The following is a 27,358-nucleotide window of genomic DNA, read 5'->3' as shown; positions in this document are numbered from 1 at the left end:
CGTTCTGGGCCTAATCCGAGGCCCCTCCCATTCTAGCAGTGAGCTGGCTGTTGTAATGTTTGTTCTGGGGCTCAGATTTCTACGAGAACAAGAAGTAAAGAAAAGATATGGCGAGGCTAGAGGCACATAGAGACAAAATCAAGTGTTGTGAAAAGGAAATGCAAAAAAAGGCTAAGATCTGCATGCTGCCATGGAAGAGGAGCTGGAAGGAAGAGGAAAACTCAACAGTGGAGCATTATGAAGGCCTTTACAGGGTTCATTTCTAGTTTTCTTTCCATTCCTCTCTGGATGCACTTTTGCTTAAAAGCTCATACTTATTGTTCTTTTCCCTGTTATAATAAGCAGACCCAGTATGGTGTCTGGCCATGAGCTGGTTGGTATAACTCCCATCTATGTAACCTTGTCATTGTTCTCCTGTCCCAATGCTGGGGGAGATTTCCACTTAATCAACTGTGTGGTGATATGCCAGTGTGATTTGTAATGGGATTTCTAGCTGTTAAGGAAAGATACATTTGAGTAAAGTGAGTCTCTGATGACCGTCTTCATGTCCAAAGAGAGTACTGATTTGTTTGAAATAATAAGTGCCGTGGTGCTGTCATTATTAGAAACCCCTCAGGGGAGGGAATTGTTCTGAGGGGTGTCATCTCATTGGTCTTTCTGAAGAGCCTGCTGCCAGACCCAGAGGAAAGGAGATAACTGATGAGATATTGATTACAGTGGGAAAGAAAGCAGTGCTGTACAGTCCATATCCTTTCCAGTCTGTTCTTTCAAGGACAGAGAGAGGGGGCGGCAGGGGCGGGGATATGATAAAAGGAAGGCAAGGAGAACAGGACAAATTGTTCTCTCTGCAGTTACCATTAAATAGCTTAGAAATTCAATTAACCATGCCAGTCAAATGGAAGCTAGTTTAGAGTGAGGAAAGATCAGGCCTTGCTAGAAGGCAAATGTGAAACAAAGAGCCTTTGATTACAGCACTGTGCCTGTCACTTGTTCCCAAGATTTATTGTCATGGCGGTTGACATCTAAAACTACAAAATCCTTCCTAGGAGACAGCTTTTTCTAAATCCTGTTTGTACAAGAGCTTGTGGGGTTTGATGGTGTTAAAATGGGCACTCTGAAAAAATTTCCCTCTTTCTCTCAAGTGTAATTCTGCAGCTGTAGAAAGCCTTACATCAGTACGACTCTGCAACAATAGCTTTCTGTTACTAAGCCCAAAATGTATTTTCAAGGTACGCATGAGTTATACCAATCTATGTAACCTTGTCATTGTGCAAGCAGCTAAAATTTATTAAAAAGAAAAGGAGTACTTGTGGCACCTTAGAGACTAACAAATTTATTAGAGCATAAGCTTTCGTGAGCTACAGCTCACTTCATTGGATGCATTTGGTGGAAAATACAGAGCGGAGATTTATATACACACACAGAGAACATGAAACAATGGGTTTTATCATACACACTGTAAGGAGAGGTTTCAGAGTAGCAGCTGTTAGTCTGTATTCGCAAAAAGAAAAGGAGTACTTGTGGCACCCCAGAGACCAACAAATCTACCAGAGCACAAGCCCCCGTGAGCCACAGCTCACTTCATCGGATGCACTTTCCACCAAATGCATCCGATGAAGTGAGCTGCAGCCCACGAAAGCCCACACTCCAACAAACCTGTTAGTCTCCAAGGTGCCACAAGTACTCCCCTTCTTACTGTAAGGAGAGTGATCACTTAAGATGAGCCATCACCAGCAGCGGGGCGGGAGGGAGGAAAACCTTTCAGGGTGACAAGCAAGGTAGGCTATTTCCAGCAGTTAACAAGAACATCTGAGGAACAGTGGGGGGTGGGGTGGGGGGGGGAGAAATAACATGGGGAAACAGCCCCACCTTGTGCAATGATATTCTTGTTAACTGCTGGAATTAGCCTACCTTGCTTGTCACCATGAAAGGTTTTCCTCCTTCCCCCGCCACGCTGCTGGTGATGGCTTATCTTAAGTGATCAATCTCCTTACAGTGTGTATGATAAATCCATTGTTTCATGTTCTCTGTGTGTGTATATAAATCTCCCCTCTGTTTTTTCCACCAAATGCATCCGATGAAGTGAGCTGTAGCTCACGAAAGCTTATGCTCTAATAAATTTGTTAGTCTCTAAGGTGCCACAAGTACTCCTTTTCCTTTTCTTTTTGCGAATACAGACTAACACGGCTGCTACTCTGAAACCTGTCATTGGGGCAAGGTGGGTTTTCTTTGTTCTGCTAATGCCTGTACATTGTAACAGCTAAATAACTTTATTTGCTTTGCTCTTCTAACTCCTCAGGAGGCCGGTGTTTTGTTGAGGAATTATAGGCAATTAATGAAGAATGTCCTTGATGACACGCGGCTGGTTAAACTGCAGCTGGAGGGCGGAGCTCTTCTGGCTAGGCTGAGGAAGGAAGAGTCCTGTGTCACTGTCACTGAGGACTACAGGTGAGTCCATAGGAAGGCAGGGAAGAAGGAGAGGGAGTCAAACAAAGGCAGACAGAGACTGTTTGTGGGGAAAGATTAAAAAGCTTTCCAAGCAAAAAGTCCGCTGGCAATAGCAGCTTTCCTGCTTCGACAGCTGTTTGGGGAAAACGGCAGAAATTAAGAATGTGATGAATATGCTTTTTTCTGATTTTTTTTCAAATACCAAGAACTGTCTTGTCTCTTTAAAATTCCTACTGACCTGCAGGTTAGGTTCCTCTAGATAATACTGAGCTCCATTTTAAAACCAAACCCTTTCCTGTGTAGGGGTGGACTGCTCCTGCCCAGAATTATACTTGGATTTCATCTGCATACACAAATTTCTTACAAAATTGTCTTAAGTGGTGATACCAGCAGTGTTTATATGTTAAATTAATACAGCTTCAATATCTAACAAACAGCTTCTTTCACCGAGAGAGATTTTCTGGCCTGTACATAAGGATATTTTCTGATGCGCTGAGGTCTGGTCTCCTTGGCTGTAGGTGCAGTTTGCACCCATAAATGATGTTCCTTGAATGTGTGCATCATGAAATCAATTGTGGCACAAATGTCAGTAGTTGCAGTTCTCTCAGATTTGCACTTGCAAAAGAGAGGCCATCCCCTGGAAACTGTACTTGGCACATTTCAGAGTAGCAGCCATGTTAGTCTGTATTCGCAAAAAGAAAAGGAAAAGGAGTACTTGTGGCACCTTAGAGACTAACAGGGAAATATACCTGGCATGGCATTATTATTGTTTACTAGTAGCTGAAAGTCTGGGCTGTGGCCCCGTGTATGGCAGTTGGGCTAAGTAATCCTATCTGTGCAGTCTCCCTCATACAACTAGTGAAATTGTGGCATGCAGATTAGCTGCAGCGTAAGGGTTGACATTGGTTGAGTTACCTCTGATGCCACAGTGGTCTAGGACTCTTGGCATGGCATAGATTCATGCACTACTGTAGCTGTACACCACACAAGTGTAATTCGTAAAGTCAAAATGGCTGACACCTTAAAAATGGGATGGTAACAGGCCATGAATCCCGTGATGACACAACCTGGTGATATTCTGAAGGAAAAGCGCTCCAAACAGTGCTGTTTTCATACTTTACATTGACTGTACAGACATTCTAGGCTTCAGAGTGACAGTCCTGGAAACTTATTATATAGATTATCTGTGTTACTGTCTTACTAAGAGCCCAAGTCATGGACCAGGGCTCCGTTGTGCTAGACGTTGTACAAACACAGAACAAAGAGATGCTTCCTGCCCCCAAGAATTTACAATTAAAGTAAAAGACAAGAGAAAACAGCAAGATACAGACAAGACCGATAGGGGAAGAAACAATGAGACAATACTAACCAAGTGTTTTGTAGGCATCATAACAAACGAGAGTTTTAAAGATGTTAATGAGTTAGTTATGTGGATGTTTATGGGTGCTCCTTCCAGGTGTGAAGGGCAGCATAGGAGAAAGCATGAAGGTACTTGTTTGAAAATCTAACAAGTGGACTGTGAAGTCTGATACTATGGGCCAATTGGAGGCAGGAATCAAGTTACTTGGGCATCATTGGCTTTTGAAAAGGGAAATCATGCCTCACCAATCAGAATTTTTTGAGGGGATTGACAAACGTGAACAAGGGTGATTCAGTGGATACAGTGTATTTGGACTTTCAGAAAGCCTTTGAGAAAGTCCCTCCCCAAAGGCTCGTAAGCAAAGTAAGCAGTCATGTGATAAGAGGGAGGCTCCTCTCTGGATCAGTAACTGGTTAAAAGATAGGAAACAAAGGGTAGGAATAAATGACCCGTTTTCACAGTGGAGAGAGGTAAATAGTGGTGTCCCTCTAGAGTCTGTACAGGACCAGTGCTGGTCAACATATTCTGGAAAAAGGAGTAAACAGTGGAGTGGCAAAATTTGCAGACAATATAAAATTACTTAAGACAGCTAAATTCAAAGTAGGGCTGTCAAGCAATTTAAAAAAATAAATCGTGATTAATCACGCTGTTAAACAACAGTAGAATACTATTTATAAAAATACTTTTGGATGTTTTCCACATTTTCAATATATTGATATCCATTACAACACAGAATACAAAGTGTACAGTGCTCACTTTATATTTATTTTTATTATAAATATTTGCACTGTAAAAAGAGAGGAAATAGTATTTTTCAATTCACCTAATACAAGTACTGTAGTGCAATCTCTTTATCATGAAAGTTGAACTTACAAATGTACAATTATGTACAAAAAATAACTGCATTCAAAAATAAAACAATGTAAAAGTTTAGCGCCTACAACTCCACTCAGTCCTACTTCTTGTTCAGCCAGTTGCTCACACAAACAAGATTATTTACATTTGCAGCAGATAATGCTGCCCACTTCTTATTTACAAAGTCACCGGAAAGTGAGAACAGGCGTTCACATGGCACTGTTGTAGCTAGCATTGCAAGATATTCACATGCCAGATGCGGTAAAGATTCATATGTCCCTTCATGTTTCAGCCACCATTCTAGAGGACATGCTTCCATGCTGATGATGGGTTCTGCTCGATAACGGTCTAAAGCAGTGCAGACCAACGCATGTTCATTTTCATAATCTGAGTCAGCCACAGGCAGAAGGTTGATTTTCTTTTTTGGTGGTTTGGGTTCTGTAGTTTCCACATCAGAGTGTTGCTCTTTTAAGACTTCTGAAAGCATGCCCCACACCCCATCAGATTTTGGAAGGCACTTCAGATTCTAAAACCTTGGGTCGAGTGCTGTGGCTATCTTTAGAAATCTCACATTATTACCTTCTTTGTGTTTTGTCAAATCTGCAGTGAAAGTGTTCTTAAATCGAACATGTGCTGTGTCGTCATCCAAGACTTCCATAATACGAAATATAGGGCAGAATGAAGGTAAAACTGAGCAGGAGACATACAATTCTCTCCCAAGGAGTTCAGTCACAAATGTAATTAACACAATATTTTTGTAAAAAGCATCATCAGCATGTCCTCTGGAGTGGTGGCCAAAGCATGAAGGGACATACGAATGTTTAGCATATCTGGCACATAAATACCTTGCAATGCCAGCTACAAAAGTGTCATGCGAACGTCTGTTCTCACTTTCAAGTGACGTTGTAAATAAGAAGCGGGCAACATATCTCCCATAATGTAAACAAGCTTGTTTCTCTTAGTGATTGGCTGAACAAGAAGTAGGACTGAGTGGACCTGTAGGCCCTGAAGTTTTAAAATGTTTTGGCTTTGAGTGCAGTTATGTAACCAAAAATATCTACGTTTGTAAGTTGAGCTTTCACGATAGAGATTGCACTACAGTACTAGTATGAGGTGAATTGAAAAATACTTTTTCTTTTGTTCATCATTTTTAAAGTGCAAATATCTGTAATAAAAATAATGTAGTGAGTACTGTACAATTTGTATTCTCTGTATTTGAAAACGTAGAAAAACATCCAAAATATTTTATAAATTTCAATTGGCATCCTATTGTTTAACAATGTGATTTTTAATTGTGATTAATTTGTTTAATTGCGAGAGTTAACTGCGATTAATAGACAGCCCTAGTTCAAAGCTGACTGTGAAGAGTTACAAGGGATCTCACTTGACTAGATGACAAAATGGAAGATGAAATTCGATGTTTTGCAAATGAGCTGCAGGGAGAGAGTGATGAAGAGGTCATGGATGGCTGAGATTTTTATGGAGATGGAGTAGCAAGAGAAGGGGAGCTACAGGGGCGAGAAGGGTGTAAAGTTAGGAATGGTGGCATGAGAGGGACAGAGGTGGTGATGGGGACAGGAAGGAGAGAGGATGGGTTTGGAGAGAGGGCCCAGGGTTGGTCCTTCAGAAATAAGGAGAAGAAGGGTGTGGGACCTATATTTGTGCTTGTGGGAAAAGGGGGAGATTGGGGTGGAGAGGGGAAGAGGAGCAGGTAGAGCTGATGGGAGCTGTAGAGGACAGAGGGGAGCAAGGAAAGGAAAATGGAGCCAATGGGAAATTTAGGGAAAAGAATGTCCCATTTATAATTTTTAATGGGGTTAGTAAAATGCTATCTGGCATATACTGGAACACATCAGACTTTAGCAAAGAAAATAAATGTGCAAACTAGTGGAAGGAAAAAAGCAAAGGGGCCTCTCTCTAAAAGCAGCATTGAATATGGATAGTTTAGCCATTTGGGAGTTCAGAGAGGGTGGGGAAAATATATTTCTCCCACAAAAAATCCTAACTACACTCACATAGACAAAGCTATAGGGAAATGACTGATTCTGAAACTTAATGTGGGCAGAGCCCTTTTGGAGAACCAGCTGCTTTGTTTGCTTTGGAAAACAAACTGCTTTGATTGGACAAAGTTCTGTGTGCTTGTATAGCGTGTGCTGAGCATGTGTAGTAGGTGTTTATTCTGCTTGGTCAGTAAGGGTTGATCTAGTGCCTACTGAAGTCAGTGGGGCCAGATCCTCATGACAGTGCCCAGCCTGAGAAACTTGGCTTAGCATAGACATCTGTGGATGAGGGAAGACCTCCTACTCCTCCAAACCATAGAGCAGGGGTCTCAAACTCAATTTACCTTAAGGCCAGGGCCAGTCCTCAACTCCTCCCAGCGGGCCAATAAGGTCACTGAAGATGGTGTTCCAAAAAGAAAACATTTATATTGTATTTTTTATTTTGAATTTCTTAGAAATAATAAAACTGTCATACTTCTTTATACAATTCTTCGCCTGCCAGACACCTGGCAACACTTCAGTTCTGTCCATTTTTGGATGTTGGGCCTCAGTGACTGAGCTGTTGACACCTTCAGGCTTGCAGCAAGGTGGACATCAGATAGCTGTGCTCGGTATTTGGCCTTGTTTATATTCATTGTGGAAAAAAGTGATGCTGCCTCCAAGGCTGACTCTGCCCGGCGACTAGTGATGGTATCTCTGTCCCTCTCTCCCAGCCAATGGGACTGCGGGGGGCGGTGCCTGCAGCAGACATTGCCGGCAGCATGGCTGCATGCGTCTCTCCTCCGCAGGCCGCAGTGGGGAGGTTCTCAGGCTGCAGATGGCCTGCGGGCCGGGACTTTGAGACCCCTGCCATAGAGTGATTGCTATAGCTACAATCCACATAGTGTGTTGGCTGAAGTAGCTGCACATGAGCCTTTATGTGTTCCATTGCAGGGCAGAGGAGCAGAGAATTCATGCAGCTCCATTCCCGTGGACTGTTTGAACCCCACCCCTTTAAATGGGGGAACCTCACTCGTTTTTCTGCCAGGGGACCCACCACACAAGCAGGGCTAATTTTAGCCTCTTACAGACCTCCTGCTTATTCATGCCCAGCTTGGTGAGTGCATGGATGATTTAGTTGGGGATTGGTCCTGCTTTGAGCAGGGGGTTGGACTAGACAACCTCCTGAGGTCCCTTCCAAACCTGAGATTCTATGGTTTGTTGTTCTAAAAACTGGTTTGCTGATTGTACACACTCCTGGTCTTAAAACTATGGGACTAATTTGACTCAAACTGGGCTTATATTGCCGACCCCTTTGAGACATACATTCTAATCGGGTTTGAAGAAAGCTGGTTGTTCTTTGCATAGTGTCCCTTTGGATGCTGCACTTCCGAAGTACATGCGCCTCTCAAGCCTCTTGATGGGGGATTTTTCCACTAGCAGTGCCTGTTCAGTCTGGGTATGTGCCCTGTGCCTCCTTATGCAGGACACCAAGGCTATATAGGGATGTGGGGGCGAGGCACCCTCAATTCCTTCTCTGCTACCTCAGCTGGAGACAGAGCTCTAGCGTGCCTGCCTTGAGCATGCCTTGGCTATTTTGTCATCTTATGTTTTAAGTTTTATTAGTTGTTAGTAGTTATAGTTACTTAGTAAGTGTTAGCAGTGAGAGGACAGTTTTTTTGCCTCCTCTTTTTCCTTGAGGAGCCTTGTCTTCCTGGCAGGGCATGCCTGGCTCGCCAGGCTTCAGACGCTGCCTCTCCTGCCAAGAGGCTATACTTGTGAGGCTGTACTCTCGGCATGTTCATTGTTTGGGGGAGTCCCAGGTCTCCCTCAAGTCAAGGGCAAGGAAGAACAGGAAAGTTAAGCTCAGCCTGTTAGTGATGAAGCGCTCCCTTTGACCAGCCTCTGAGTCAGCTCAGGGGACTCCACCTACATCTGTCTCTGGACAGATCCAGTGCCTCTTCCACTTTGGCTCAGGCTTCCCCTAAGAAGGGTAGGTCATTGGAGGCTTCTGAGAGTGCTTCCAAAAAGAGGGGTACAGACTATCATCTGAAGTAATCTGATCCTAAATAGCCCAGATCCCCTGCAAGATCTAGATCTCCAAAGCCTTGACCTCTTGGCTTGCTACTGTTGAGTTGAAGGATTCCTCATCAAGTACTGGGGAACTGGAAAGCCCTGGAGCTCCAGGAAAAGACATGGCTCCAATGGGGCTTCGTTACTCTCTATCGGGAACAAGGAGGGCAAGGATGAGCACCCTGGTCCCATGCCATAAGACTCAGTCCTGCTGTCAGCACCTACCCATTTGGCACCTGGGTACTGAGCAAGCAGTGGGGCCAGACTCCATTGGCACCTACTATCAATGATGCCTTCAGCTTCGGCTACTGCATCGGTACCAATGCCCTACTCGGTACAGCAGGAGGTTAGATGTGCAAGGGACCTGTTCATAACAGATGAGTTGGAATCCCTGCTTCTCATGGATACTGAATGCCTTTTGGGACCAAGATCTCTGTCTCCAGGCTGCTACCATCCCTTGGCACCACAGGACTCTCCACCATTTTCTATGGGGGCTCCCCAGTGGCCATACAGGGATCCCTGGACTGCTTATTTACAGCAATTCTCCTGATCACCAGTGCCATCTCAAAGGGAGACTAGGGTTGGTCAGTCCTCTTCTCCCCAGCCAGTCCCCTGCACAGGAAGAGACATTTGAGGAACAGGGGGCAGGGTGAATAAAGAGGCCACCCCTCAAACACCCCTAGTATCCTTATATCCAAATGAAGTGGTTATGCCTCCACCACCTTCCATGGCCAGCGATTTTCAGCAATTTCAAGACGTCATAAAGAGGGTAGCTGACACGCTCCATATTCCACAAGAGGAGGTCAGGGATTCACAACACAAGCTGTTGGATATCCAACAGTCAGCAACACCTGCCAGGGTGGCGATGCTCATCAACGAGGTGCTCCTTGGTCCAGCTAAGACTGTGGGGCAAACACCTGCTACCCTTCCACCAACATGTAAATGTCCAGATAAAAAGTATTATCTTCCCTCCTAGGGACACCGATTTCTTGTTCTCCCACCCTCCACCTAACTCCCTAGTAATGGGTACAGGAAACGAGCCGGGCAGGCAGCATTTCTCCAGATCTACTCCACAGGACGAGGACCAAAAGAGGAGAGTGGATCTGTTTGTTTCTTTGGCAACCCTGCAGTTCAGGATTGTGGCGGTCAAGGTGAAATACAATTTCACAAACCAGAATAGATTATTGGCCTTTATTGAATACCTGCTCTAGGAACACAGGGAGCAATTCCAGTCCATCATTTCAGAGGGCCAGTTATTGGCCAGGACTGTTTTTCAAGCATCATTGGATGCTGTGGACATTGCCGCCGGGTCTATCTCGACAGCGGTAGTTATGTGCAGGGCATCTTGGCTCCAGCTCTTGAGGTTTCCAAAAGAAATACAGAACATGATTGAGGACCTCCCCTTCAGGAGTCGTAGGCTTTTCTTGGAGACCACAGATTAGTCCTTGCATACACTGAAGGACTCCAGTGCCACTTTGTTTCCTGGGCATATACACACCTACAGATAAGAGACAGTAGGTCACAAACTGCCCAGAGATCATGTCCTTCTCAGTTCTCTGGATTCCACAGATCCCCTGATGCCCCCGCCCCCAGGAAAAGACATACATTTCAGAGAAAGAGGGCCTCCCACCTGCCTTTCACAACTACCTAACCATCTTCTAAGCAGCAATATTGATGGGCTGGTCGAGGGTTTGAATTCTCCATATCTCTGGTTTCATAGCCTCTCCCAAATGCCCATCACTTTCCCTTTGAGAACTGCCTTTCCCATTTCCAACGTGCCTGGAAGCAGATTACTACAGACAAGTGGATGATAAAGATCATTTCATAGAGCTATACCATCCATTTTATGTGTCTCCCTTCTCAACTCCCCTTACCCGTCCCTCTTCAGGAACCCCACTCACGAGCTTGTACTAACAAGAGGTGGACTCTAGGTTCTGATTAGGAGCAATAGAGCCGATCCCTGCCCCTCACAGGGGCAAAGGATTTTACTCAAAGTATTGCCTCATACCAAAGAAGGATCGAGGGTGGCGTCCATTCTTAGATCTAAGACTTCTGAACAAGTTTGTAAAACCTCAGAAGTTGAGAGTGGTGACTCTGGCATCTATAATTCCTTCACTGGACAAGAGGGATTGGTTTTCCATCGTCAATCTACAAGAGGCCTATTTACATATAACGATACACCCTTTGCATAGGAAATATTTATAATTCACTATAGGCCAGGATCATTTCCCGTCAGAATCTCCTCTGCCCCCAGGTTCTCCAAGGTCCTGGAGGTAGTTGCTGCCTACCTCCAACAAGAGGCGATCCTGGTCATCCCATACCTGACCAACGGGTTACTCAAGGGCCTTTCTTACGAAGCGGTGCTGTCTTCCACCCAGACGGCCCTTGCTCTGTTCCAGAAGTTGGGTTGTTAGCTAAATGTAAGGACATCCATGGTAACCCCCATATCAAAGGTATAGTTTATAGGGGCTTTTTTGAACTCCTTGGCAGCCAGAGCCTACCTTTCCATAGACAGGTTCATAACCTTGTCATGTTTGGTACAGACAGTTCAGGGGAGTCTTTGGACCACTATAAGGAACCTAGTTCAGCTCCTGGGATACATGGCAGCTTACACTGTCATGACAAATCATACAAGCCTACACCTCCGCTGCTTTCAAGCTGGCTCAGAATGACCTATTCTCCAGTCAGCAACACCATGGACGGAGAGGTGACGGTTCCTCTATGAGCAAGGACCTCTCTGAATTGGTGGAAAGATCAACTCAATGTCTGTGTAGGCATTCCCTTCTGTCACCCATCTCCATTGCTAACTTTAACAACAGATGCATCGCTGTTGGGATGCGGGGCTCATCTCAGTGCTCTCATGTCTCCGGGCAGATGGACAATTCTGGAAAACAATCTCCACATGAATCTGTTGGAGCTCAGGGCTGTCAGGAACACCAGCTTCCATTTCCTACCCCTCATCAGGGGCAAATCAGTCAGGGTCATGATGGAAAACATGTCCTGCCTATTCTATATCAAAAAACAGGAGGAGCAAAATCCCCTTCTCTGTGCGCTGAAGCCATGAAGCAGAGCCAAATTTTGGTGGTTTACCTCCCAGGTGTTCAGAACACTATACCTGATGTTCTCAGCAGGCACTTCTCATAGGGCTACAAATGGGAGCTAGACTCCCAAGGCCTCCACAGCATGTCCCAAAGATGGGGTCTGCCAGAGGTGGATCTCTTTGCCACCTCCAGGAACAAGAAGTGCCCACTTTTCTGCTCAAGGGGGAGTCTGGGCCACCACTCTTTGGGGAACACCTTTCTTCTGCCCTAGAAGAAGGGTCTGCTCTGTGTTTCCTCCAGTTCCACTGATACTGAGGGTGGTGAACAAAATCGGACAAGACAGGGCCAGGGTTATCCTTTTAGTACTAACCTGGCCAAGACAAGTCGGGTACCCTTACCTGCTTCATCTACGCATCCATCTATCACTAAAGCTCCCGACCACCCCTTGCATGCTTCACCCAGTCTAGGAGTTTTCCATCCCTGGATATGGTTCTGCGATGGTTCACAGGACTAGAATCCTCCAACTCTAAGGAAGTGCAACAGGTGTTACTGAATCGTAGGAAGAAGTCAACCCATATGATTTACCTGCAGGAACGGAAGAGATTCTCCCATTGGTGCTGTCATCGCTGCTTGCTGCCTGGATCTGTGCCTCTTTCAGTCATCCCGCATTATCTGCTGGATCCGAAGACATTGGGGTTATCAGTTAAGTCAGTTAACTCCATTTGTCTGCACTATCAGACTTTCATCTGAATATTTCCATATTTGCTCATACTGTATCATCTAGGTTTATTGAGGGTTTTGGAAATTTCTACCCCCAGACTAGAGACCACCCCAAGCGGGGATCTCAACCTGGTATTCAGTTACCTTATGAAACATCCATTCACACCTACGGCAACCTGTTCTCTACTCCATTTATCTGTGAAGTTGGCCTTTTTAGTAGTCATCACATCAGCCCACAGAATTGGGGAGATCGGCGATGTGATGGCAGATTCCCCCAACCCCCCACTGTATTTTTCAAGGATAAGGTTTCTTTACACCCACACCCTACAATCTTAGCTGAAGTTCTTTCGGAGTTCCACCTTAACCAATCTATTCATCTACCAGTGTTTTTCCTGAAGCCACACAACTCTTTGTTGGAGTCCTGTTTGCATACCCTACGTGTTAGAAGGGCTCTGGCCTTTTACTTGGGTAGGACCAAGCAATTTTGAAGGTCACCCAGGTTGTTCATCTCTTTTGCAGATAGATCCCAGGGATCCATGATTTCTGCTCAGACTATGGTTAGTCTTTCGATAGGATACCCGCTCTTCCTTCCCCTCTGCTTTGGGCTGTTCTCTGTGGAGACATTTGGGTAGAAAAGAAACCGAGGTCAGTTCACCCTGGCATCCCTGTGTAGCTTCAGTGTCTGGCACTAGAAGGTAAAGGGCGCATGTGCAGGCTGAGTGGGCACTGCTAGCCGAAAAGCCTCTAATGAAGGGCATGAGAGGCACACGTGCACCTGAAGTGGAGCACCCATAGTGGGGCACAGGTCAAAAGACTGCAGTGATTGCGTAAGGTCAGTAACCTCTACTTATGCCTGTTTGACCTTTAGAACTAGTAGGGAAGTAGCTGCAGATTTATACTGGGGCAAAATAGCAGAATTTGGCTCTGTGACCTATAGATACACACAGCAGGGGCACTCTTGTGCACAACCTTAGCTTTTGCGTTTCCTAACTTTTGGGTGTGGATTGTACAATTTTATCAGTCATTAGACAATTTTTGTATTTAAAAGGACTTGAAATCTAATTTTTTACAAGAGAGTTAAACACAGTTTTACATTTTACTCTCGGGTCCCCCTGCCAATATTTTGTCACTTGAGTCACACTTTCCTGTTATTTAAAATTCTGTTCTGTCTCCCGTTGTGGTGTGGAAGCCTGACATAAACAGGGGAATGTGACTCACTGCAGTTGGTGGTGCTGGGAGGTAATGAGACCAACTTTGCACAAAGTGTAGTCAAAGACACAAAGTAATCAAACAGAAACAATGGAGGAAATGATAGATTTCTCTAATCTGTCTTGGTGATAGTCAATACTTGTATTCCTAGTAGCTAAACCATGTCAGACTGCAGTGTGGCTTTTCAGTTGACTGTGTCACTTTGATAATGTTCATTGATAAGGCATAGAAAGGACTGGTACATTTTATAATCATTCTCATTTGGATATCGTGAGTGAAAGGCCAGCTCTGTCCTTGTCCAGGGCTTGTACTAAACCACACTAAGCAAAACTATTACGAAGGATAACCTCAGTGCACTTGCTGGCTCTGAAGGCCTAATTTCCCTTGCTAGTTTGTGGCTTAATGTGACAGAAAATTCAAGTTCTAAAGTAGGAATACAGAGCAAAACAAACCCAGTGGAAAACATTTAATTAATGCCTTCTTTCAGGTTAGCGACCTATGCACTAAAATATGCAGGAGCCCACATTGGTGGCCTGGAAAGGAAGCAGGCTTGTACTTCCTGTAGTGGGGTATTATCTGACAAACACCTTTTGGAAATACATTGCAAAAAAAACTCACTTCAGTCATTCTTTAGTCATGAGATATCCTGCACCCTGCCCCATGCCCCAGCTATTAGTTTTGGCTCCCTTCCCTCCTCCCCACTGCTCTAGCATGCTCATTTACCGTTCTGTGCTTTCCATGGCGCACAGAGCAATCTCCCTGTATGTGACAGCTGGGGACCTGACCTGGGGTATTCTGACTGAGTTTCTAAACCTGAAGGGTAAGTGGCTTGTCTCAGAAATTGACAACGACACCATCTGTGTAAGAGATGTTGTTAGTTTAGAAGAGCACGGTGTGGCATGTAAATCTGTGTTTGTCAGAAAAAATCTTGAAGTTTCACCTAGGCCTATAGACAACTGCAGTGTAGATGTCTGTTGGTACCCTCACTGGATGTTCCCCAGCTGCTTTGTACTGCCTAATCCACTGTAATAGCCGGACTCACCCAGCGGCACCTCCTGCTGGTTGTCCTTGGGAATTAGCTCGTCAGCCTCTGGAGCACCCTCTGCCATCTGGTGATCCGCCTTACTGCCAGCCCCAGTCCCTCCCAGGACTCATTGCCTCCTCCCACTGGGGTGCTGCACCCTGGCAGTAAACCCCAACAATCCCTGAGAGTCTCCCCTCCCCAGGGAACCCCCATCCACTACCCCCACGTCACCTCAGTCTTGGCTACTGCCAGTCATCGCTTAGTCCCTCTCCCCCGGGCAGACTGCAGTGTATCAGCCACTCATCACAGGCGAAGGGGTTTGGACCTGCTGCCTCTGTCTATCTGTGTGCTGCCCCCTTGCAGCCCCAGTACCTAATAGGCCCTAATCTAGGCCTCGCAGCTGGGGGTTTCCAGGCCAGGGCTCCCCTGGCCTTTCCCCCTCAGCCCTGCTCCAGTCTAGATATTCCCTCAGGTCCCTACAGCCAGGCCCTTCCCTCTCTGGCTAAGCTTCAGCCTAGCAGCCCCTTTATAAGCCCCGCTGCGGCCATTTCCCCAATCAGCCTAGCTTCTCTTGCCCTCAGTCCTGGCTCTCTCCCAGGGCTGGCTTTTAAGCCCCATAGGGCAGGAGCGGGTAACCACCCCGCTACATCCACCCTTAACATAGTGCAGATCAAGAGCCAAGGCTATCTGCTCTCTTCACTTTTCAGTGTACATGGAGCCCCTAAACCTGCTTTTCCTCCTGCCCCAATAATGGCCATGTGTAGAAGATGGTTTTTGTCAATCAGTCTCAGATCAAATTAGGGAAATGAAAAGACTCCTGTCCCAGTCCAGCCTATGGGGGAATCTTGTCTAATAATGGTCTCGCAGCCCCAAAAAGTGTCCTCTGAGTGCTGAGGCTGGCAGCACCTACTTGGGATCTTCCATAGCCCTCCATGACAGGGTAGCCAGCATGTAATTTCTGCTGACTAGAATCCTTGGGGGGCAATGTTTTCAGCTGCAGTACCATACATCTGTGTTTGTAACCAAGATTTAAGCTTACTATACTTGGCATACTAAATTCAGGCTCATTAGCGTGGACAATGGAAACCTTCAGGTTCTACTGTGCAGATCCTTTGGTGTAGTAGCTTTGGCATGGCTGGTGTTGAAATGCAAATCTAGGAATCTCAGCTAGTCTTGCTTTTGCCATTAGACAAAGAGCAGACAAATAATGTAGATAAATAATAGCAACATAAAAATTATGGACTCTGCCTGCAATAGCGGACACTGCTACTGCCCGTGTCCGCAGTGCCATTTCAAACAGTAAATGAACTCCTCTGACAGGTAAATTATATGTATTTAAGAGGCGTTTTATTTTGCATATCAGCTCAGAGCAAACTCATTGTGACATTAGTTTTGGTAAATATTCTAGTTCACTGCTTAGTTTGTTGGGGATTTAGACACCTACTCCATAGACTCTCATCTTAAGCACTGAAAAGCCAGCTGAGGTGAGGCATCATCAGTGTGAGTCCTTATGAAAGAGTGTGATCTGGGTGTTGCAGGGTGAGTGGAGGCGAGTCACTAAAACCTGGTCTCGATCTCAACATTTCTCACCATTGCATGTCCATTATTGCAGCTACAGCAGTCTAGAAAAACTGGGAGCTCTAACACAGACGAGGTGCCCAGTGGCTGCTGATCTTTTAATCACCATGTCATCGACGTGCTTTGTGTCCATTTAGTCTAGCACCAGAGATCCCAAACTCTTTAGTACTGCAGCTTCCTTACAAATATTTTAAAACTTGCTGGCTCCCCAGAGCCAAATATCTTCTTCTTCTTCTTCTTTTTTTTTAAACCAACTGAGTACATTAGATTAAAGAGGGTTACCAGAGTTTGGATGGTTTTGTGACTGTATTCAACCACATATGGTTTAATTATATAATCGGATCTAATTTGGGATTTTAAAGCTATCATTTGAAAATATCAAATTTTTTGGCATGTTCAGATTCAGCCTAAAATTTCAGTGAGAAGAATGGGCCTGTTAAATAGAAGTTCTTCAGCTATTGTACCTGCTTTGACTACTGTCACATAACACAGAAGCTGAGCCATGTTGGCCAGTCTGTGGCAGCTTCATGCTGCAGTGCAAAATATTGACTCTTCTTAACTTGTTCTGTCAGTTGGTCCTGCATGTTTTCTGCAATGTCATCAGTGTATTGACAGGTGGCATTATTTGACATAGGAATGGTTTTCAGTGCCATGGCTGTTCCCCATCCTAATTCTATATATGTCTATTGCTGCTGGAAGTAGAATGGTCTTCTGTGGTGTGTGCTGGGTTGCATTTTCCAATGTGCATGGCCACAATATAAGGTGCTTCTAAGGCTTTTTGAGGAACAGTTTTCTTCTTTAGCAACGGTCTCTCTAAATTTTCAATACACTGAGTGAGATACAAACTCCACTGAGCACTATATTTTTGTCCTTGGGCAAGCTTACACTTTTTTTTTAAATCTTCTTACACTGAACTAACTTGCTACAACTGTGTATATGCACGGAGAAGAAAATATCTGGATTTATAGTACAGCACACTAAAACTGCAGAGGTGACCAGACTAAACTGAGAATCTTGTAATACTTAAATTAGCGCCCCCGGTCATTTTTCTTTATTTAGTTGTATAATTAATCAGTGCAATATATATTGTATATACATTCTTAGAATTACATCAAGTGCATGACAGATAATATATATGTACCCACAACATAGTAAGGTTCATCTTTATTGAACACTACTTGTTATTATATTGTATGGAGTGTTGTGGTAGACATGTTGGTCCCAGGATATTAGAGAGACAAGGTGGGTAAGGTAATATGTTCTATTAGACCAACTTCAGATCGGACCTAAAGAAGAGCTCTGTGTAGCTCAACAGCTTGTCTCTCTCAACAGCAGAAGATGGTCCAACAGAAGATACTACCTCACCCACCTTGTCTCTCTTGTTATATTGGATATTTCTCTTGAATACCCGAGGTTTCATCTGTACCCAAGATATAGTTTCAAAATATATTGTCTTACTCCAAAAAAAAAGGTAACTCCTGCTGTTTTTGTTTTTTCCTCCAGCCCCTAGCATCTATTGACTGGGATCTTGCTAAGATTGTAAATGGGCATCTCTTGTGAACCATACAATCCTTAATTTGTATATGACCAGCCAGAGTGAGATTAGCTCCTCCCCCTGACCCATAGGGACAATAACCTGAACTCCAAGTGCCCTACCCATAGGAACCCTAATTCTAACTCCCAGTCCCCTAGGCATAGGAACCCTATCCTTAGGGCAGGAAGCCCTACCAATAGGAACACTAACTCCACGTACCCTACCTATAGGAACCCTAACTTTAAATCCATGTTCTTTACCCATAGGAACCCTAACCCTAGGGTGGGGAGACCTACTCATAAAAATCCTAATCCTAACTCCAAGAACCCTTCTCATAGGTATAGACAGGAAGTCCTTAACATAAGAACCCCAATCAATGTGTGGGGAGCCATATCTGTAGGAACCCTAACCCTAGGGTGGGGAGCCCTACCCATAGGAACCCTAACTCTAACTCCAATTGCCCTACTCTTAACAACACTAATCCTAGGGGGGAGCCCTATGCATAGGAATCCTAACCCTAACTTCAAGAACTCTTCTCATAGGAACCCTAACCCTAAGTCCAACTGACATGCTCATAGGAACCATACCCCTAGGGCGGGGAGCCATACCCATAGGAAACCTAGCCCAAACTCCAAGTGCCCCACCCATGGGATCCCTAACCTGAGAGCGGGAAGCCCTACCCATAGGAACCCTAACCCTAAATCCATGTTCCCTACCCATAGGAACCCTAACCCTTGGGTGGGGAGCCCTACCTATAGGAACCCTAACTCTAAGTCCAGGGGACCTGGACATAGGAAACCTAACTCTAAATGCCTTACCCATAGGAAGCATAGCACTAGGGCAGGGAGCCCTACCAGTAGGAACCCTAACCCTAACTACAAGTGCCTTGCTCAGCAGTGAGGCAGTGTTACTTTTACCTGTAATGCTGGTGAGACCATTCCTGGAGACTGGGTCCAGTTCTGGTGTCCACCCTTCAAAAAATGTTGAAAAAATTGGAGGGGGTTCAGGGAAAAGCTATGCGAATTTGAGATCTGGAAAATCTGCCTGAGAGTGAGTCACTTAAGGAGCTGAATGTGTATAGTTTATCAAAGAGAAGGATAAGAGGTGATTTGATCAAAGTCCCTACACGGGGAGAAGATTTCTGATAGCGGAGGCCTCTTTAATCTAGCAGACAAAGGCAGAATGGGAGCCAGTGGCTGGAAGCTGAAGTTAGACAAATTCAAACTTCAGATGAGACTCTCTTTTTCCAGGGAGGTGTAATTAACCATTGGGACAATTCACCAAGGAACATGATGTATTCATCATTTGAAGTGTTTAAATCAAAATTGAATGCCTTTCTAAAGGATATACCCTAGAGACGCCTTACTCAACCATGTTTCATGGTGTGCACTACGCAGGAAGTCAAAGGAGTGGTCCCTTGTTCTGAAAATCTAGGAAATGGGTGTGTAAATGGCGCTAGGGCCAAGGAGGGAGAGGAGATATTTAAGATGGTCAAAGGGATTATACCTCTTGTGCTCCATGGGCAGCACTCACTTCCCAATACTTCCAGGTGCAGTTTCAGCATGTTGGTTTTATTTTATAAAGACATTATGTGGTCTGGAACTTCACTAATTTGGGAACCTCCTCTCCTCTCTGCCTATGCAGCAGTATGGTGGCTGAGATCAGTTGAATTGTGGTGTTGACTGCCCATAAATGGTTGCCATTGAAGACTGAGGCCTGAGAGAGCTCTGACTCCTATGAGTTTGCCAGAATCCACACTTCTTGGCATTCAGAGTTCTAGCTTCTCATCACCAAAGACTCTGAGTAAGGCCATGGCTATATGTGCAGCACTGCAGCAGCACGGCTGTACCAATGCTCCCAGTCAGAGCTCATTTCTCCGAAGCAGTGCTCCACTGTCTGCAGCTGCTCCGTGAACACCAACAACAACCTTGCGTTGTTTTTTGCTATTACTTTAGCAATCTGTCCTCAAAGAAAACGTCCTGCCCCTCTTTGCTGTGGTTCTTCCCGTGTCTCTGAAACGTTCACGAACTGTGGAGACTCCATGCTTCTGTCAGATGGTGGACAGCAAAAAGTGCTGCACAGGGTTGTGGGATTGAAAAAAGAACGTGTGAAAATGCTGAGATAGGGATGGAGAAAATTGCATGACGGGAACTTGACCCCTGTGCAGCTTGTGTGCCCCACAATGCATTGCAAAAATTCCCCAGAAGGCATTGCACTGGAGGGTGGCATGTGGCACACTGGGACGCCTACCCATAGTGCACTTCACTTTGCAAGAGCACAGACACTCCTGGTGAGTATGTGTAGCACCAACGCAAGCAGCCAGATATGCCTGCGCACAAGCGATATACTAACCGTGACAGTTTTATACCTACGTAACTTGCGTCATCCAAAGTTTGTTGGGTATACATGGCCTCAGTCATTCTGCAAATCTGGTTAAGGACTTCAGAATTTGACCATTATTATTACATACTGGTCCCTTCTGGCCTTAGAATCTATGAAGGGAGGTTATGTTATATTTTGTCAATTTCTCTTGAAAGAATGTATTCGGATCTTTCCCAGGTGAGCGGGTAATTGCTCAATGTTTTCATCCATTTGTGTGAGGTCTAGGGCAAAATGCAAAGACGCACACAGCGACATTTCTATCTAGATACATACCTTTGCTCCAGGCTGTTGTTTTCAGAGAGTCCAACCTGTTCTTTGTGTTTACATGGTGGTTTGAGCCCAGTGAAAAGCACTCACTTCGCAGTTACACAAACCCTGTTGCTCTGTACATAAAGGAGTGCACAGCCATTCTCATACTGAGCACATTCCGAAGGTGTGTTATGAAGGCTGCAGTAGCAGTTCCTGAGCTTCTCAAAGACAGGCAGAGGAGTTCAAGGCCTTTTTAGGTAAGTTTTGGTTGCTCCTTGAGGTGTCTCCCTGGATCCCCAGTGCTGTAGTGAAGGTAGGCAGTGCTTCACGGTCCTGAAAGGTGGCTTTCTCCCATGGGACAAAATTCCCATAAATGGAAAATAGCACACACAGCGGGATTTGCAGTGACAGGAAGGGCAAGCTGCTGAATCCCAGCTTGTAGCCAACAGAAGCTGCTGCCGCTGCTGCTATTTACTTTATTAGACCTTTGCATGTGCAAGTGCACAGTGAGTCAATGACAGTTTTATATGAGGAAGAATTACAGGTTCTGGCTAATTTTTGTTCAGTATTTGCATTATGCCAGGTGTGTGTTGGATGCTTAGTTACCTGCTGCACATATTGACTTTTTAAAAATATTAGGGAAAAAATAATCCTGTGTTGTCTATGCTAGACACCAGCTCTGCTACCTAGTTGCTTCTGGCTCAGCCTGCTTCTTCCCACAGGCCTGGCTGTTCATATGGATGAGTTGGGAGCGCTCAGCTCTTCTTGGGGGAGCTATTCTAACATTGGTACGGATTTAATGGTATAGCCATAGTCACTATATGTAGTATAAAGTAATGGATTGTCTAGAAGAGGGTATGTGGAGTGTGTGCAAAATTGGGGAACGTGATTTATAAATGAGGATTGCCCCCATAGATCTGTGTGTTGTGCTGAGTCTTTTAAAGGAGGAGTAATTCTTACTTGGAGAACACAAACCAGCTGGATAACACAATGCTAAATGCAAATAAATTAACAGTTAATATGAATGCAGAGCTAGATACCGGTCTTCTCATATGAGGCAGTGCTTGTAAAGCCACTTACAAACATGAAGTACAATTATCCCTATAAGTAGATTGTATTATCCAGTTTTATTCCAATTCAGCTTCTTTTGTTCATCTCATTGAGACTTCAAAATCAATCTGAGTCTGGCCAGTGAGTATTATAACAGCATCCCCCCAAACACTGTTTCCTTCTGCTGCCTTGTGCTGTTAAACTGTGAGGTACCAATCAGTGGATGAACCACACAATGCCTTGAGAGTAATGGCTGCGAACTCACCCTCACTTAACATAACTAAGGGTCGGTTAATCATAAGCCCACACTTAAGACAAAAGGCGTTTTGGACTGAGTGACTGGCTACAGTTTGTGAGTCATGAGTGGCAGTTTTATTTTGGGGGGAATGTAATCAAAATATTTGAGGGGGGAAAGTTAGACATGTGAATGCTTCCTTGTAGGGGAGGGGCATTAGGGGCAGAGCAGTGTGCGAAGAGGGGTTTTGAGCTGTAGGGAGTGGAGGGGAGGGAGTAGGCTAAATGGGGATGGAAGGTCTGGGAGCTGAGAGAGAGTGGGGATTCAGGCAAGGGAGGCGTGACACCCCCAGTTCTTCCAGTGCTGCCCTAACTCTGCCAGTGCACCACAACCCCCTGCACCTCTCAGCTCTGCCAGTGTACCCCAACATTGCACACCAACCCCTGCACACTCCAGCTTTTCCAGTGAACCTCAACCCCTCTGGACCTCTCAAAGTCTTTGGGTAAAAAAAATGTAGAGATGTGAATGGTTCCTGGGAGGGAAGGGGCGATTGGGTATGCAGGAGTGGGGGTCTAGAGGTTTGGGGCTACAGCAAGAGGAGTGGGGTTATGGAGAGGGGATAAATGGGGATGGGTGGTAAGGGAGGGGGCATGGTTTGGGAGCTAAGGTGAGGGAGGTTTGGGAGTTAGGGGGTAGAGGGGTGGGACAGTGAACGAGAGGTATGTTGGTGAGTTTCAGGAGGCCTGGGGAGAATAGGGACAGGGGCACCTGTTAGCTCCACATTCTGCATGTGCCCAGATCTGGGGTGCTCTTGCCCCTCTATGGGGGTCTGAGTCCCCTTCCTGCCTCCCTCATGTGGTCTGGTATATGTGGTCCTTGCCCATCTGGGAGTGCCAGAGTCCCTCTTGCTCGTGTGTGTGTGTGGGGGGGAGGAATCTGGGGGCTCATGACCATCTACAGGAGTTGGATCTACGGTTACCAACACTGTATTTCAAAAATAAGGAACTGTGCTCTTAGCACCCCCATTCCCCTGTCTTCCTGATATTTTATTTTATTATTATCCTAATCAATCCTAATAATTAATGAGCAGTACTCACCTAATTTCACTGAGCTAGTTCCTGCTGGTCCCGATCTTGTTGTACAGCCATGAAGAAATAAGGGATGTCCCTTCTAATAAAGGACTGTTGGCAACCCTAGGACCCCTCCCCCCCCAACACTTCATGTGACCCAGGGTCTAGGAGGCTTGCCCTTTTAGGAGAGTGTCAGACCCCTTCTCTGCCCCCATGTGCATGAGGATCTGGGAAGGCCTGCCCCTTTGAGTGGGGAGCGGAGAACTGGTATGCTTCACGCCTATCCCACCTGCAGGATATCATGCAGACTCTAAGGCAGTTGCGGGGGCATGGGAACACCTACTGAGAGGAATGGATTGGTTCATATGGCTCAGAGCTCTTGTTTCAGGTTGTATCATTTCTAGGGGCTGTTCTCATTCAGTGAGACTATCGCATTGACATGAATGGGCCACTTCACCCCCCACCCCCTCCGAGTCTCCTATGTTGTGCGTGGATGTGGAGAGAAGCCCTTTCCCTCTGGCCTTCCCATTTAAAGGTGTCTGTGACCGTTCTTGGGGTGCCCAGGACTGAGTCACCTTGTTACCCTCTGCCTCTAGTGAGATAGAGAGTCCTGCCTTTTCTAGCTGAGTGTTAGCTCCTTACACCCTCAGCCACTCACACTGTGCCAGCCCTGCCGGTTAACAAGAGGTGCACCCCAGTTCCCACGTCCCCTTGAAATTCCTCTCTGACATCCAGGCACTGGCACTGGCTACTCACAGAGATCCCAGATCCTCTGCCTGCATAGGAGCCTGTGCCCCAGTTTATCAGCTTTACCTTAAATCACCACTCCTGTAAACCACACGGCAGTTGTGAGCACTTACAATAAAACAAAAGAAAGTTTATTTAAGAAAGAATAGAGATTCCACTAGAAACAAGAGTGAGTGATGGAAACAAATGGTTACATACAAAACCAAATGATAAAACTTGAACTAGGGGCAACACTTATTAATAGTTACCTTTCCTATAATAGGTCCTATAATTTTCCTAGCTAATATAAAAGATTTCCCTCCTCCCAAAGTTCAGTCTGTTGCAGAGCTGGCTGACTTCCCAGGAATCAGGATCCAATCTTTCATGAAACGCCTCTGCTCCACCAGACTCCTCTACCCACTCTGAGATACTGAGTCAGGCTTTTGTCTCTATTCAAAGACCTGCAGTCCCCTGTCTGTTATAATGTTCCCTTTTTACCTCCCAGTGGTTTCAGTTGTCTTTCATGGTTTTCCATTGATAGTTCTGTGATGGGGCAAGGGTAGACAACTGAGCCTTGCACTGCGTTACTGGCTAACCAGGGAGGAGTGGCAACTCCCTCCCGCTTGAACGGCCATCACCAACACATGTATTTCCCTGATGACTAACTTGTACTCCAAGTCTATTAGGTGTCATTTTCAGCTCACAAAAGCTTATGCTCAAATAAATTTGTTAGTCTCTAAGGTGCCACAAATACTCCTTTTCATTTTCAGTATTGTCACATTACTCCTTAAATATTACTTATACGCACATCTTGCAACAATTATGAATATTAATACATTACAAGCTTTCAGTAGAGACCCCACGTGCTATCCTTTATGGATAAATACCATGAGAGCAGTATATTATGCATAGTGAGTTTGTCAGGTCTGAGACAGGAGTTGCTTGTAAAGGACAACCTTCAAGTCACCTCTCTTGCTAGCTTGAAAATATTGCATTTGTCCTTTGTTTCCTGCCCTTTTATTAGTTTTCATAACTGCACTGTAGACACAGTCCTCTGGGCTGAGCTCTGACAAGGCCTTGCTGAATGGCTAAGTAGACATGCTCTGCATCTTGTCTAACTACATCCCAGCCCAAGTCTCGGAGAACTCCCATCAGTTAATTAAGCATGGTTTCTCTTTGCTGAATCCAGGCTGGTTATTTTAAATCAAACTGTGCTTTCTCAAGTCTCCTTCCTTTTGATCTTTTCAGAAATGTACACAAATATTCATCTCAAGTGATATCAAACTGGCAGCCCTGCAACATCATGGGATGCCCTGAATCTGTGTAGATAATGACTTGGAGTGGCAACTGTGCCCCTGGTCTGTGCTTAGCAAGCCTTAAACTGTCCACTAGGAAGCTGATTTTCCAGACAGTTTGTTTTCTGCTCTTGTATTTGGGGTGTGAAGTGGTGAACTTGATCGGATGTTTTAATAACCCCATTCTTGCCATGCCCTGTGGCCCACTGCACAGTTCTGAGCACCAAAGGAAATCGGACAGACTCCTCACACAGACTGCCAGGGACAGTTGTAATTCTCTCTGTATGTGTGCTGGTCACAAGGCTGAGAGAAGGAAGGCCATGGATCCTGGAACACCATGGGACCTACTGACTGACATCATGTCCCAGGACACTGCTTCAGTGGTGATCCGTGTCTTGGCCTACTGCAGCGGTGGCCTTGTGCCAGTGGCCTTGGAGCCCTAGAGCTGTGGAATCTCTAGGTCCATGAGAGTCAGCACACATGCCCCGTCCTGGGCAGCGTTGGATACACCCAGAAGAGTTCTTGAAGTGAATGCCTTTGTCACAGCACTTGTTGGGGGCCTTGGCCACTCTTCTGCTACTTTTAGAAATCTGTACTCCATTTGCTCTTCACCTCGGGCTACAGGCACGAGACACAGGCACCTGTTTTTGGCAGCCCATTGGGTCCTCTCCTGGGGCCGTGTTCTTACACACAACCCTCTCTGGAAAGTGAATCCTTAAATCTCCATGTGATGGGGGTGTCCACCCCCACACAAGTCTTGAAGGGGTTAAGGTGACTGAGGGTGCCAGTGAACCCCTCAGACTGCACCCGGACGAGGAAACAGGAAACAGGAATTAATTAGACAAGGCTCAGTTGGACTGAAACAGGTGGGTCCTGTCTAAAGCCCAAGGAGCTGAGAGCAGCAAGAGAGGTGCTGCAGGGACGTAGTCTGCAGTCACTCCCTGGGAGAAGGGAGGTGTTGGGGGGCTATAGAGCTAGGTAGCCTACAGCTACTCCCTGGGAGGAGGGAGTTTGGGCTGGCCACCCCAGAGCAGGGGGAGAGCTAGAAAGATAGGAAAGGCTCAGGGGAAAAGCAGCAAGGGGTGGGGGAGGGCAGACGTTGGCTGCTGAAGTGAGGACCCCTGAGCTGGAACCGAGAGAAGAGGGTGGGCCTGGGTTCTCCTCCCTGATATTGAGGGAGTAGCACCTGAGGCAGTGAATGGGAAGACTGCCTAGGATTGCTGGAGAAAGACTTTGGTATCCCCCAAAAGGGGAGACCATGTAGTGACCTGGCCGGAGGCTGAGTCACAAAGAGGCAGCAGCAGCTCGGGGACCAAGAGAGGGGCTGCAGACCGAGAGAGAGAAAGACAGAAAGATGGTGTCCAACCGCGGGAAGAGGCATCGACCTTGCAGAGCTAATCCCCAGAACGGCCGGAGGAGGCACTATCTGGCAGTGAGAGTGCCCCATGACAGTCCGATTCTAGCTTTGGGAAAGAGTCTTCAGAAGAAAAGGCAGTGAAAAAAGTCTTGAATTATAGATCTAAAATTACCCTAGAATTATACAACAGGACTGGCACTGAACCAGAAAACCGTTAAAGACTCTTGGAATCATTTCCACACAAACTATAATTGCCCAATGAAAACAGAATTCAGAGAAATATAAGCTGACATCAAGCTACTCATTTTTGTTATAAATTATATTGAATCTGCAGTATTGCAAATTTAATGTGAATGATTTGACCCTGAAAGAATGCAGTGAAAGGCTGTCTACCACACTAACGTGGGCAGGGGAAACTTTGACTGATTCAAGCAAATTTGAGCTTTGGTTCTCGATGAGATTTCCTAGTGTTTTCAGACAGCCCCCTGCTTTTCAGTGGGAGAGTTGCACAGGGCACTAGTGAAGTCAATTAACGACTTTAACCACCATTTTTTTACTTTTTATGTTAACAAGGCAGAAGCCATTTTTTCTACACAATATTAAACCCGAGAGTCAGATCTGTTTTGCACATATTAGTGAGTTAAAAGGTAAAAAGTAACTTACACAAATGTTCTAGTTATAATAACAAGCATTAAAATCCCAGGAAATTCAGAATTAAGATTAAACTTAAAAGGAGCCCCAACATTTGTAAATATGGAAAAGCACTGTTAATGCACCCAAATAATCTTAAAAAGAAAAGGAGTACTTGTGGCACCTTAGAGACTAACAAATTTATTAGAGCATAAGCTTTCGTGAGCTACAGCTCACTTCATCGGATGCATTTGGATGCATTCCTTTTCTTTTTGCGAATACAGACTAACACGGCTGCTACTCTGAAACCAAATAATCTTAACTCTGTCCAATAGCAATGCTAGTCTCCAATTTTTCCTTCATTGATTTTTTGCTGCCTACCAGGAGAGTTGGGAGACAGCATGTATACAGTCACCCGGTTTTATTCAGGGTCTATGGAAGGCAGTACCAGCATTTTTCTTTAACATCTTTTCATCAGAGTTTGCAGTGTTGCTGTCAAAACCCCATCTCCTTTCAACTCTAGTGTACCAGGTGTCAGTCAGG

At 45.5% G+C, this 27,358-nt stretch overlaps 1 protein-coding gene across 1 annotated transcript in view; it reads left to right on the top strand.

The window, feature by feature from the left end:
- Positions 1-27,358, top strand: part of PLEKHG4 (pleckstrin homology and RhoGEF domain containing G4) — a 181,144-nt gene that overhangs the window by 78,044 nt on the left and 75,742 nt on the right. The window contains 1 exon segment of the mRNA XM_038368060.2: positions 2,300-2,448. Coding sequence (XP_038223988.2) covers positions 2,300-2,448 — 149 coding nt within the window.

The sequence above is a fragment of the Dermochelys coriacea genome, chromosome 12, assembly GCF_009764565.3.
Source record: "Dermochelys coriacea isolate rDerCor1 chromosome 12, rDerCor1.pri.v4, whole genome shotgun sequence".
Lineage (NCBI taxonomy): Eukaryota > Metazoa > Chordata > Testudines > Dermochelyidae > Dermochelys > Dermochelys coriacea.
This window is presented reverse-complemented; position numbering and strand designations above follow the sequence as displayed.